The following is an 11,773-nucleotide window of genomic DNA, read 5'->3' as shown; positions in this document are numbered from 1 at the left end:
CTGCTGCACGCAGACAGCACCGCAACCTTCTGCACAAGTTGGGGCACAGCCACGTGCATGGCGGCGCCCTGAGGGGCGGCGGCGGCAGGCGGCAACCCCGGCGGCAGGGCTCCGGCGCTGCGGCATGTTTACAATGCATGCTAGGGTCTGGCTGTGACAATGCATTGCCGCACATGGGCCTCTATCTCGCCGGCATGCCCCACCCTGTGTCCCCGGCTTGGGCTGCTGGGCGCCGAGCACTTCCACCACACTTGCGCGCCTCGCACTGCTACCCACCTGTTGTGGAAGTTAGGACACGCCGTCGGGGCCGCCGCATTGGTGTTGCAGCGTGCAGAGAGTGTGCCAGTCACTCCCGCAAGTGAGTTCAGCGGGCGGTGCCGCTCCCTGGGCTGTAGAAGCGCTGTTCGTGGCAGCAGACAGCAAATGGGCGCGAGCGGAGCGCGGGGCGCGGTGGGCCAGGCGCTCTGCCGGGGAGGGGCCGGCGGCGGCGGTCGCCGGCCCTTCGTGCGTCACCCTGCCTCTGCTCGCGTGCGGCGCCTTGCAGGCCCCAGCCACATAGCGGCACCATGCTGGCATCCACCTTTGCCGGCAGCAAGCTGAGCAGCAGCGGCTTCCTGGGCGGCCAGCAGCTGCAGCAGCGCGCCAGCCTGCGCGTTGCGGCGCCGCTGGCTCCTCTCACGATTGAGGCTGCCCACAAGAAGGGTGCCGGCTCCACCAAGAGTGAGCAGCAGGAGGGCTCGAGCAGCAGCCAGCAGCGGCAGCCATGGCATCGCTGCATGCGCCCATGCGTTGCTGGCGGCACGCTCGGCTGGACTGCCGCATCGGCCAGGCCTCCCTCCGCTCGCTGCCGGCACCGTGGAACTGGCGGGGCACGCGCAGTCCCCGTGCAGCCTCCGCGCGGCACATGCCGGCGAGTTGAGTGTGTCACGCCGCTTGCTTTCTCCTTCCCCGCCCTTTGCAGACGGCCGCGACTCTGTGTCTAAGCGGCGCGGCGTCAAGGTGTATGGCGGGCAGCCGGTGAATGCGGGCGGCATCATCATCCGCCAGCTGGGCACCAAGGTGGGCGCGAGTCCAGGGCGCATGCCTGCCCGCTGCTGCCTGGCTGCACAGGCGGGGAGCCGCGGCAGGGGGCAGCGCGGCAGCCTGTCAGCCCAGCCCTTGCCCTCGCGGCTGGCTTCCCCAACGCTGCGTCCCCTGTCCTCCCTCCTTCCCAGTGCCACTGCGTCTGTCCCCCCATGCGTCCCTCACCTGCCCCGCGCATGCCCTCTCTCCCTCAAACAGGTGCACCCCGGCAAGAACGTGGGCCTGGGCCGCGACTACACCCTCTTCTCCCTCATCGACGGCGTGGTGGTGTTTGAGAAGAACTCGCGCCGCTCCTCGGTGACGGTGGTGCCCTTTGAGCAGTACCAGGTGCGCGGCGGTACGAGAGGGGCACAGTCGGTAGATGGGACAGCACAGCACAGCAGGCGGGCAGCGCAGCGGTGTGGCGGGGCTGTGGTGGTGGTGGGAGAGGAAGGACCCGGCCCTGAGCCATGCGCTGCCATGGGGTGAGGTGGCATGTGTGCTTGGAGGCAGCCGGCAGTGGTGGTGGTTGTGCCTCAGACCCTGTCTACCGCGGCGAGCGGAGCGCTGATTGGGTTGTGTGGCGGGCTGTCTGTCCGTCTGGCTGCAGGTGCCCGAGGGCCAGCAGCTGAAGGAGGGCAGCCGCAAGCACAAGCGGTTGGCGGCCATCGCCGAGGCTCGTGCGGCGGCGGTGCAGGAGGCGTGAAGGCGCCCGCCCCGCAGCCCGCAGCCCCGCAGCAGCAGCAGCAGCAGCCAGTCACATGATCCTTGGTCGACCACAGCACGGGCCCCCGCTGCTTCTTGTGTTCGAGAGAGGCAGATGCAGAAGCAGCCCCACCGCAAGTCGTGAGCTTGAGGCTTGCGTTCGTCTCTCCCTCTCCTGCCATGCGTCGCACCTCATTGTGTGTCCTGTGGTAATAACACAAACGTCCCCCAACTCCAAAGACAGCAGCGCTGTGACACGGCTGGTGACGGGTGCCACCCACTGCTGCCTGCTCAGGAAGCCAGGAGCACATGCCTGGCCAGCATTCATCCATCAATGTCGGGCCGACGGACACTTGGGGCAGTGCCGGGCGCTTGCGGCTGAGAGGCCCTCGTTGGCCGCCTGTTGCAACGAGGCGGCGGCACCGCCGCTGCCGCCACGGTGGCGCCGCCACCGGTCCTGTCATCTTTGCAATGCACTAGCAGCGCCCTGCACCATTTATGCTGAAACGAACGCTCGGTCTTATGAGCCTGTAAAGGTATAGGCAGCGGGAGAGGCATCTCCTGGCAAGGGTGCCCCGGACCGCATGGCTCCCGAGGCGCAGCTGCCCGCAAGCGGTTGTCACAAGCAACATGAAGAGTCCGAAAAGCAGCAGGAGCCAGCGCGCCGCTCGGCTGGCGGGCCACAGCAGCGGCAGCCCCCACCGCCGCCGCCGGCCCGCCACGCTGAGCCGCGCATGCCGCTGCCGTGGCTCCTGCTGTGGCTGTTTGTGGCTGCGGCCGTGCCAGTCATGGTGGCCCTGCTGGGCGTGCTGGCACGTTATCTCCAGGTCAGTGCTGTCTCAGCTTTAGAAATTGCTGTTCGCTCCAGAGATTGCTGTGTCCTGTGCCCTTTGTGTCCACACTCGGGCCGCTGCCGCTGCTGACCCCTTGGCCTTCCCTCTGCCTCCCCCCACCCTGCCAACCAGGTTGTCACCACCCCTCCCTTCCCGCCCCTGAGGTTCACCTCTGTCCTCAACCTGCTGGCGCTGCCCACGCTGCTGCTCTGCTACTCGCTGCCACGCCTGGTGCTGCAGCGGCGGCGCCTGGCACGGCAGCGCGCAGGGCTGGGCCCCGGGAAGGCCGAGGCGGAGGCTGAGGCGGGCACCGAGCGTTCAGCCTCCTACCTCAGCGCCAACAGGGGAGTCGTCGTCGGCGGCGGCGGCGGCGATGACGGCAGCAGCAGCAGCAAGCTTGATGCCAGCGTTTGTATCCCGCCGCCGCCATGCGAGCCAGCAGCAGCGCCTCTGGAAGCCTGTCCGAGGCCCTGTGAGGCTCAGCCTGCAGCCCGCAGCAGCAGCAGCAGGCTGCCGGCGGCGCAGGGCCCTTCCCTGCCCGGCCTGGCGCGGCTGCACCGGCTGCACCCCAGGGCGCACCGCGCCGCTGTACTGCTGGCGTGTGCGTCCTGCTATGAGGCCGCCATCCTGGGCCAGAACATCGCGCCAGGCCTGGTGGACCCAGCTGTAGGTGGGTGCGCATCCCAGCTGTAGGTGCACGCACAGCCCAGCGCACGTCCCAGGGTTTACACTGGCCCACCCTTGTTGCCTGTTGAGCCGACAGCCGGCATTGTGGCAGCCAAGCCGGAGAGGAGCGCTGTGCCCCCTGCCCAACCCCTAGGGGGCGACACTCCTGCATGTGGCTTCCAGCTTGCCCTGCAGTGGTACCATCCCGCCGCTCCAACCCCCGCCTGCAGTAATGCTTGTGTCCATGTTCACTGTGGTGGGGGTGGCCCTGCTGGGGCGCCTGTGGCTCAAGGCGCCGCTGCGCTGGGCTGCCGTGGCGCCGGCCGCTGGCGTGATGATCGGCGGCGCCGCCATGCTGCTGGTGCCAGACATACAGGCAGGGCCCCCTGGCTGCCGCCGCTGCTGCCGCCGCTTTGGTGCTGCTGCCATGCTGCTGCTGCGCTGTTGCCTCCTGCTGATGCTGCCCGTGTCTCTTGCCCTGCGTGTCCTGCCCTTTCCTCCCCTCCCTTCCTGTGCAAGCCCCCACCGCCGCTCCATGCTGCCGCCTGCAGGCTGGCGCGGGTGAGCCCGGCAGCCTGACCACGGGACGCGCCTGGCTGGGCTTTGCGGCGTCTGTTGGGGCCATGCTAGGCAACGTCTTCTTCATCCTCCTGGCCCAGGTCTGCCAGCCCAGCCGCTGCCGCCGCTGCCCGTTGCCGACATCCCGGCTGCTGGCGTTGAGGCTGCCGGCTGCCGGGCCTCGCCCGCCTGCCGGCTGCTGCCTGCTGCCTGGGCTGCTGTCATGCCAGCGCCCGCGGCATTCAGCTAAGTACAAAATAAACTCAGCTCCTCCGCCGCCGCTGATGGCATGCTGCCTACACGGCGTCTCCCTGCGGCCCGCCCTGCCCGCCCTGGTCCTGACCTGGTCACCTGCTTTCCTCCCCAACCTCTTGCCAGGCGTTCAAGGACACGAGCCTGGAGGCCGGCGAGGTGCAGTACTGCATTATCTGGATGAACCTGCTGCTTGTACTGCCGATATCGCTGGGCGTGGACGGTACAGACTGGGCGGCGCAGTTTCGCGGCATGGATGCGCGGGACTGGGGCGCGCTCATCTATTGCGCCTGCATCGCCCATGCCTGGATCGCCATCCTCATTTCGGTGAGCGCCTTTTAGGGCGGCCTGGGTCAGCGCCGGGGCTGTGGCGTGTCCTGTGCCGCATGCGCCAGCACCGGCGCCTGGCATATCGGCGTGCAGCCGCCCAACACCAGCCACGCCCGCCGCCGGCAGCCGGGCCGCGCCCAGGCCAGCCAGCCCAGGGGGCTGCGGGAGGCGGCGGCCCGAGCAGGCGCCGGCGCTGGTGCGGCATGCGGCATGTGCCGCATGTGCCGCATGTGCCGCCGCCTGAGTGGGACAGCCTGCTTCGTGGCGCTGCAGGAGAGCACGGTGCGGCTGGGGGGCACCACAGTCAGCATGTTTTTCGGCCTGCGGCTGATAGGCAGCGTGGTGGCTGGAAAGATCGTGCTGGGGGTGACCATCGTGCAAACGGGGGTGCAGGTGGGTGGGGCTGCGGGTGGCAGCTGTCTGTGGGTGGGGCGGCAGGGTGGCGGCTGTGGGTGGCCGGCAGGGTGGCAGCTGGGCTGGGACTGGCCCGGCAGGCTGCCTGCTGCCCCCGTCAAATCCCTCCAGATGCCCTCACTCTCCCAAGCTTGGACCAACCACGTTCCGTGCTGCGCAGGTGGCGGGCGTGGTGCTGGTGGTGCTTGCGATCACGGCGTACGCGGCGGTGGTGGGGCGCTCGCGAGCCGCGCCGGCCGCGCCGCGCAGCGGGCGGTAACGGTGGTACCGGCAGCCGCAGCATGCCGCCATGCAGCTCCCTTCACTCCACCTATCCTTCTTCCATCCATCGGATCCTCTGCATTCCCATTCTATTCCTTGAAAGTGATGTGCTGCAACTGATTGTTTCAGAAAAAGCCACCCAACATCACGATGGAACGATAGAACGGACGCCCGGGCAGCGCCTACCGCCGCCCGCCACGCGTGCCGCCGCCCCGGCCCCGGCCCCGGCCCCGCCCCTGCTGCTGCCGCTTGGGCGGGGGCGCGCCCCGGCCGCCGCCATCCCTGCCGCCACGTGGCCGCTTGTGGCCGCGGCCGCCACGGCCGCCACTGCCGCCGCCGCTGCCGCCGCTGCCGCCGTGGCCGCCGCCTTCCTCTGTGCCATCATCCAGTCCTGCTCCCTCGGCAATGTCTTCCTCAATCATTGTGGCATAGTCGTCGGCGGACGCAAAGACGCTGAGCCCGTCGCTCTTGCCTCGCTTCCGCGTGCCGCCGCCGGCCACGGCGGCCGCCTCCTCCTCCTCCTCCTCGCTGTCGGCCTCGCCGTCGTCCTCGCTGCTGCTGCCGCCGTCCTCACCGCTGCTGCCGCCGGCCTCGCTGCTGGTAGCCTCTGCCAGCTCAAAGGGATTGAGCGCCTCCTCCTCCTCATCGGAGGCCGCCGAGGCGCCCGGCGGCAGCGGCGTGATGCCGTGGTGCCGCATGAGGGCCGCCACCTCGGCGTCCTCCGCCGCCTCGTCGCCCTCGCTGCTGCTGCTGCCGCTGCCGCTGCCGTCCTCGCCTGCAGGGCGCACAGAGGGAGGGGGAGGCGTCAGGGGCGGGGACCGCACGTGGCGCTCAGTATTGTGCGGGGGACGCGGGTCACAGACTGCCAGGAGGCGTGGCCGCCACGACGGCGGCAGCCGTGCCTGCTGCGTGGGCCGTCCTGGCGCACGGGCAACCCGCAGTATGCACCCGCTGCAGCACCAGAGCCGACATGCCTGCCAGCTGGGTTGGCGCTCACCGTCAGACAGGTCCTTCGCCGCAAGCAGCGCCTCAAATTCTCCGTCTGACGAACCACCCTCCTCCTCCTCCTCTGCCTCCTCTGCCTCCTCCTCCTCTCCCTTGGAGCCAGACATATCGCTGAAGGTGGCCCCCGCCGGCTCCTCTCCCTCGTCCTCACCATCAGAACCGCTGCCGCTGCCGCCCTGCTCCTCCTCCCCGCTGCTGCCGCCGCTGTCAGAGTCCATGGCGGCCGCCAGGTCAGCATAGTCGTTATCCATGCCGGAGCGGTCTGCGTGGGCAGCGACACAAGGAGGCAGTGGTAAAGGGGGGCAAGAGATTAGGGTGAAGGCCTGCCCAGCTGGCTGCTTGGGCCGGCCAGCTGGCAATCAGTGCAGCGAGGGCCCCGCAGCAAGGGCGCCAGGCCCGCCATGCTCGGCAAACTATGGGGCCCCAGCCTGTATACCTGGGTTGGCGCCGATACCGTCGTCGCCGCCCTCCTCCTCTTCAGCCAGAAACTCGTCTGCAGCAGGGCAGCGGCGAGCTCAAGCCAGGCAGCTGTGTGTTCCAGCCAGAGGCAGGGCCAGGCAATGTGGGTGGTGCCGAGCTGCGGCCCGCGGCTGTGGCGCACAACACAGGGAGGCAGACGCAGGCGGGCAGCGGCGGGGGTGCCGCGGGCCGAGGTCTGCATAGGCAATCGCGCGATGCCGGCCGCCAGGGCTGGCCCGCCGCGCGGCGTGCCCCGTGGCCGCCCGCCCCACCTGCCGCATCGCTGTCTTCCGACCCCGCATCCGACAGCAGCTCGTCGTCGCCTCCCTTCTTCTTCCTTTTCTTGGCCGCCTTGTCCTGTACCGCCTGCAGAGGCAGGGCAGGGAGGCAGGGAGCAGGTGCGGGCGGGAGGCAGGGAAGGAGGGTGAGCGGCGGGCTGCGCTGTGTCGAACCCAGGCAGGCGGGCCAGGCGCAGGCTGCATTGCGGCGATACGATACCGTGGCAGTACAATGCGGTACCTGCAGGCTGTAGTACTTGTGGAAGAACATGTCGTCAGGTCGCACATCCTTGTCTGCAACAAGAGAAAAAGGGAAGAAATAACATTGAAACGACATGGCATGCGGCACGGCTTGGAACAAGGCGGCGCGGTAGGGCAGGCGGCGCATGCGCGGAGGCCGCAGCGCAGCACGAGGTCGGCGCAGCAGGCGGGGCGCCGGCGGCGGCAGCAGCGGCCTCCAGCAGAGGCGCTGCCCCGGCCGCAGGAGTCTGCCCACCTGCCAACAGCTGGAGCGCCTGCGTGTGGGCCCCCGCCAGCGAGGCCCACTGGTGGGGCACGGCCGCCGCGGCCGCCGCCTGCTGCGCCGCCAGCGGCTGCATGGCCGAGTCGCCCTTGGCGCCTGCCTGCAGGCGCGAGAGCGCCCACAGCGCCGTCAGAGCAGAGCCCACCACCCTGCCTCTCCAGTGCGGCCCAAGGCACGGCCGTTCACACACACGGCCCCAGGTCCAACGCGGCAACCAGAACGGCCTGAGCGCCGCGCCGCTGCCGCCGACCGGGCTGGCCTCATCCTGCCCGCTGCTGCCATCCCAACGTTCCTTCCGGCCCTCGCACCTTTGCCTTCTTCTGCACAAACTTCTCGAGGAAGGCGGCCAGGGTGAGGTCCCTCAGCGGATCCCCGCTGTACACCACGCTCTGCCCGGCCAGCAGCGTGCGCGCCATGGCAGCCACTGCAGCGGCACGCACGCAGCCGGGAGCGATGCACGCACAGGAGCACGCGCAGGGAAGGGCGGCGGGTGAGGAGGGCGTGGCAAGGGGGTGGGAGGGCGCTCAGGAGGGTCGCTGGCACGGGCCGGCGCGGCAGCAAGCACAGCGGCAGCGCAGCAGGGGCAAGCACAGCGGCAGCGCAGCAGGGGCGGGGGCAGCGGCAGCGCAGCAGGGGCAGGGGCAGGGGCGCCGGCAGAGCCTCCTCAGGGAACCGATTCAGGATTAGGGTTAAAAAACAAGGGTTAACAAACAAAGGTTAAAAAAAACAGGCGCCGCTCACCAGAGGGGTGCACATGCGCCGCCAGGCTGGTGAGCTCCCACAGGCAGCTGCGGTCGGCATTGCAGTACAGCGGTTCCCTGCGGTACGGGATCGGCGGTACAACATCGCGATACAATTTAGCGTTTCCATGATTACTTGTCTGGAAGCGAGCCAGTGGGTAGGTGCCCGGTGGGCACGTGTGGCCGGCTGGGCTAGCCTGGCAAGCAGGCGCTGCACCAGCACCACCCCCACGCCGCACCCAGGCAAGGCAAACGGCAAGGCATGCAAGGCCACGCGAGCAGCTGCCGGGAAGCTGTCCCCGCACCGCTTGTTCATATCATACGCGTCCTTGCTGGTGGGCCAGCGCGCGGCGGCCGCCGCCGCCTGCTGGTCGCGCTGCCGCTGCCGCTGCCGCTCCTGCTGCTGCTGGTGCGGGGGCAGCACAGATAAGGCCGGCAGCGCTCCGGGCATCAGGTCAGCGTCGCTGTCGCCTGCCTCCTCCTCCTCCTCCTCCTCCTCTGAAGACCCTGCTGCAAGCTCCGCTTCCTCCTCCGAGTCCCCCTCCTCCTCCTCCTGCCCAGCCTCCTCAGCCTCCTCAGCATCAGGGCTGGCACCCCCCGCCCGCACGGCCCCGCCGCCCCCGCGCCGCTTCCCCGCAGCGCCCTGCTTGGCGGCCGCAGGGGCGCCCGCCGCCTTTTCCGGCGCGTCTCTGAAGTGTTCCACGCCGTCGCCCTCACCCTCCTCCGCCTGAAGCACCGCGCCCCACAGCGACGGCCGTGCCTGCGCCGGGGCAGGCAGCAGCAGCGATGTGGTGTCAGCAGCGGGAGCTCATTCGTGCGGTAGCCTCAAGGGAGGTGGTCGGACACGGAAAGGCATGGCAGGTCTGGCAGGTATGGCAGGGGTGGCAGGCAGGGCAAGACGCCAAGCTTGGCGAACTGCGCGGCCGCCGCGGCATCCCACAAGAGCAGCGCAGCCCTCCACGTCTGCAGCCCTCCACCGCTGCCACGGCATCAAACAAGCACAGCCCTCCAGCTCGCCACACGCACAGCGCGGCAGCAGCCCCGGCCTCGCCTTGAGCAGCTCAGAGGTGAGCAGCAGGCAGCCGCAGGCAAAGTGGGGCGGCGACTCCTGCGCCACTTGCAGCAGCCGCTTGGCAAACGCGGCGGAGCGGCGGGAGCTGACATCCGCCTTGAGGGCCTGCGGCAGGCAGGCAGGCAGGCAGGCAGGCAGGCAGGGGCAAATGGTCTTGTCACGCTGTGTGTGTGGTGATGGAATGTGCGTGTGTCGGGGGTGGGCGGAGGAAAGGAGAGTGAGCGACTCTGTTTTGAGGCAGCGTGGGTGCAAAATATGGTTGGCAGAGAGAGAGGAGAAGGGTGTGCCGGCGGGTTTTTACACGGCATGGCGGGGGCGGGCCGCACAGCCGCTCTAGCACAACACCGGCTGGGGTCTGCTGTGGCCTGCCTTTCCTGGTCGGCACGCCATGGCCCGAAGGGCGGCGCGCCAACGACAGACGGCAGGCGTGTGTGGGCACGCACATGCACATGCGCACGCGCATGCAGCCGCAGCGGCTGTTGGAATCGCATGCTGGCTGGCTGCCTGGAGACGGCATGGCATATGGAGCGAATGGTAGGCAGCCAGCAGGTGAGCAGGGGCAGGCTGGGCCCCACCTTGAAGAGGAGGGAGAGGAGCATGGGGGCCTTGGTGGAGCGGTACAGCTCGGGGCTGGACAGTACCGCATAAAGTGCCCTGCGCGGGTCGGCAGCAGGCGCATGTCGGCCGGCGGGGACGCATACTGCTGCCGTTTCGACTTTTGCCTCCGGTCCAGTACCCAACAGGGCAGCCAGCTACATGGCCTGACCCATAACAGTCTCAGCCCCAGCCCCGCACACACACAACCTGTTTACACACCACACAACACACACACACAACCTGTTTACGCACCGCACCAACACGCGCACGCAGGCCCCACCTGTAGAAGCGGTCGCTGACGGTGCTGCGGCTGCTCATGAGCTGAAACAGCAGCAGCAGGGCCTGGGTGGCCACGCCCAGGGAGCGGGCGTGCACCAGGCGGAACAGGGCGTCTGCGGGAAGAGCAGGGAGGGGGCAGCACAGCTGTGCGTTGATATGTTTCGCGGTTTAGACTGTGGAAGTGTATGCAGCACTGTGATGATACGCCCTCCCTCTGCTCCTCCCCGGCCCATCCGTGCAGCAAACGCACCCCACACACAGTGGAACGACTGAGCGAATTCCTCCCGTACAGCACTATGCACACATGCGCGCGCGCGCGCGCGCGTGCTCTCACACACACACACACACACCTGCGTGCGCCTCGATCAGCGGCTCCACCTCATCGGCAGGCACATACGGGAAGGCGCGGCGCACGCCTGCGGAGCGCAGGCACCAGGAGGCGCACACGGGCGGCAGGGTGTGGGCTGGCGTGTGCAGTGCTGCTGCCAGGCCCAGCATACACGGCGCCCAACCTGACTGCGCTACTGCACCCCACCCCATCCCATGGACCACACCACACCACGCTCGAAACAGCCACCGCACGGCGCCGCACCGCACCCACCCGTGATCAGTGCGGCCAGCATGCGCCCATCCATCTCCCCGCTCTGGTCCACAGTGGCCGCCGCCTCTGCCGCCGCCCGCGCCTTTTCGGCCGCCCGCGCCTTGGCCGCCTCTCCTTTCTTCTTCTTGGCGGCCTCGGTGGCAGCCTTGTCCTGGGCCTGCTTGGCCAGCTGCAGGAGCAGGCACAGGCGGGACAGCGACAGCAGCGCGCCGCGGCGCGGTCAGCCGCCGGAACCGCGGCATCGACCGCCGAGCGCTCAGCCTTTGCCGCGACCGCCGCTGGCACTGCCACCCCCGCCCGGCACTGCCATCCGGTGCGCAGCTACTGCCGTTTGTGAGACTTCCTGCTCCCCCGCAGCTTGCCTGGGCGGCGGTACCAATCTTGCCATCCAAGATCATTCGGAAGACGGTGAAGTACACATCGATGAGGCGCTTCGCCAGGCTGCCCCCTGCAGAGACACAGAGCAGGGAGAGGATGGGCCGGACGACAAGGCTGAGCGTGAAGGAGCGAGGGAAGGAGGGTGCAGCACGAGAGACAGCGGGCACACAGCAGAGCCTGAGACTATGGCGTCGCCCAAAGCCCGGGCAGGCGGCCAGGCCCACCTTGCCCCTGGCCCGGCTGCTGCTGCTGCTGCTGCTGCTGCTGCTGCTTGTGGGACAGCACCATCTGGTTGAGGTAGACGACAGCGTAGTACCGGGCACGGTCCTGCAGCCCCGGCCTGCAGTACCGACCACATGAGAGGCAGTACAGTTGCACCAAGGGAGCTTCAGACCCTCTTCCAGGAAGGCAATGGCAGCACGAACGGGGCAGGGCAGCAGGGCAGGGCAACGGCAGCCGGGCAGGGTGCACAGAAGCTGGCTGTTGTGCTGGCATTGTGGCAGGGCAGCTTCTTGGCGGCTTCCCGGCGGCCGACCTGAACATGAAGCGCTCGATCTCCCGCACCACCGGCACATTCATGCCGGGGTGCTCCGCCAGCAGCCGCGTGAGCAGGTAGCCCACCTGCGAGCCAGGCAGGCGGCGCAGCAACGCGGGCGAGGTTCGGCTGGCGGCAAGCATGGCATGCATTGGAATGCAAGCGTCCAACCCATCCGCCCTTGCCCGCGGAACACCTGCCCTGCACCTGTCCTGCGGCTCCCAG

The 11,773-nt window shown here is 68.9% G+C and overlaps 2 protein-coding genes across 2 annotated transcripts in view; one reads left to right on the top strand and one right to left on the bottom strand.

Moving 5' to 3' along the window:
* Window positions 1–689: 689 nt before the first annotated feature.
* On the top strand, window positions 690–1,383 carry CHLNCDRAFT_15607 (hypothetical protein; the record flags this gene model as incomplete). Its single annotated transcript, XM_005846655.1, has 3 exons — window positions 690–720; window positions 962–1,059; window positions 1,282–1,383. Coding segments are annotated over 3 exons (231 nt in total), but the record flags the coding sequence as incomplete, so codon positions are not given.
* A 3,880-nt stretch (window positions 1,384–5,263) lies between these two features.
* The window catches only part of CHLNCDRAFT_52919 (hypothetical protein), a gene marked incomplete at both ends in the record, with an annotated part of 8,813 nt that continues 2,303 nt past the window's right edge, over window positions 5,264–11,773 (bottom strand). The window contains 17 exons of the mRNA XM_005846513.1: window positions 5,264–5,856; window positions 6,079–6,348; window positions 6,523–6,579; window positions 6,818–6,911; window positions 7,065–7,117; window positions 7,320–7,446; window positions 7,655–7,770; window positions 8,088–8,164; window positions 8,392–8,846; window positions 9,048–9,263; window positions 9,734–9,812; window positions 10,036–10,147; window positions 10,385–10,450; window positions 10,636–10,804; window positions 10,836–11,083; window positions 11,238–11,353; window positions 11,549–11,634. Coding sequence (XP_005846575.1) covers window positions 5,264–5,856; window positions 6,079–6,348; window positions 6,523–6,579; window positions 6,818–6,911; window positions 7,065–7,117; window positions 7,320–7,446; window positions 7,655–7,770; window positions 8,088–8,164; window positions 8,392–8,846; window positions 9,048–9,263; window positions 9,734–9,812; window positions 10,036–10,147; window positions 10,385–10,450; window positions 10,636–10,804; window positions 10,836–11,083; window positions 11,238–11,353; window positions 11,549–11,634 — 2,934 coding nt within the window. The remainder of the gene's footprint in view (window positions 5,857–6,078; window positions 6,349–6,522; window positions 6,580–6,817; window positions 6,912–7,064; window positions 7,118–7,319; window positions 7,447–7,654; window positions 7,771–8,087; window positions 8,165–8,391; window positions 8,847–9,047; window positions 9,264–9,733; window positions 9,813–10,035; window positions 10,148–10,384; window positions 10,451–10,635; window positions 10,805–10,835; window positions 11,084–11,237; window positions 11,354–11,548; window positions 11,635–11,773) is intronic.

This window comes from Chlorella variabilis (genome assembly GCF_000147415.1).
Source record: "Chlorella variabilis unplaced genomic scaffold CHLNCscaffold_13, whole genome shotgun sequence".
Lineage (NCBI taxonomy): Eukaryota > Viridiplantae > Chlorophyta > Trebouxiophyceae > Chlorellales > Chlorellaceae > Chlorella > Chlorella variabilis.
Note: the sequence above shows the minus strand (reverse complement) of the source record. Positions and strands in the feature narration are given on the sequence as shown.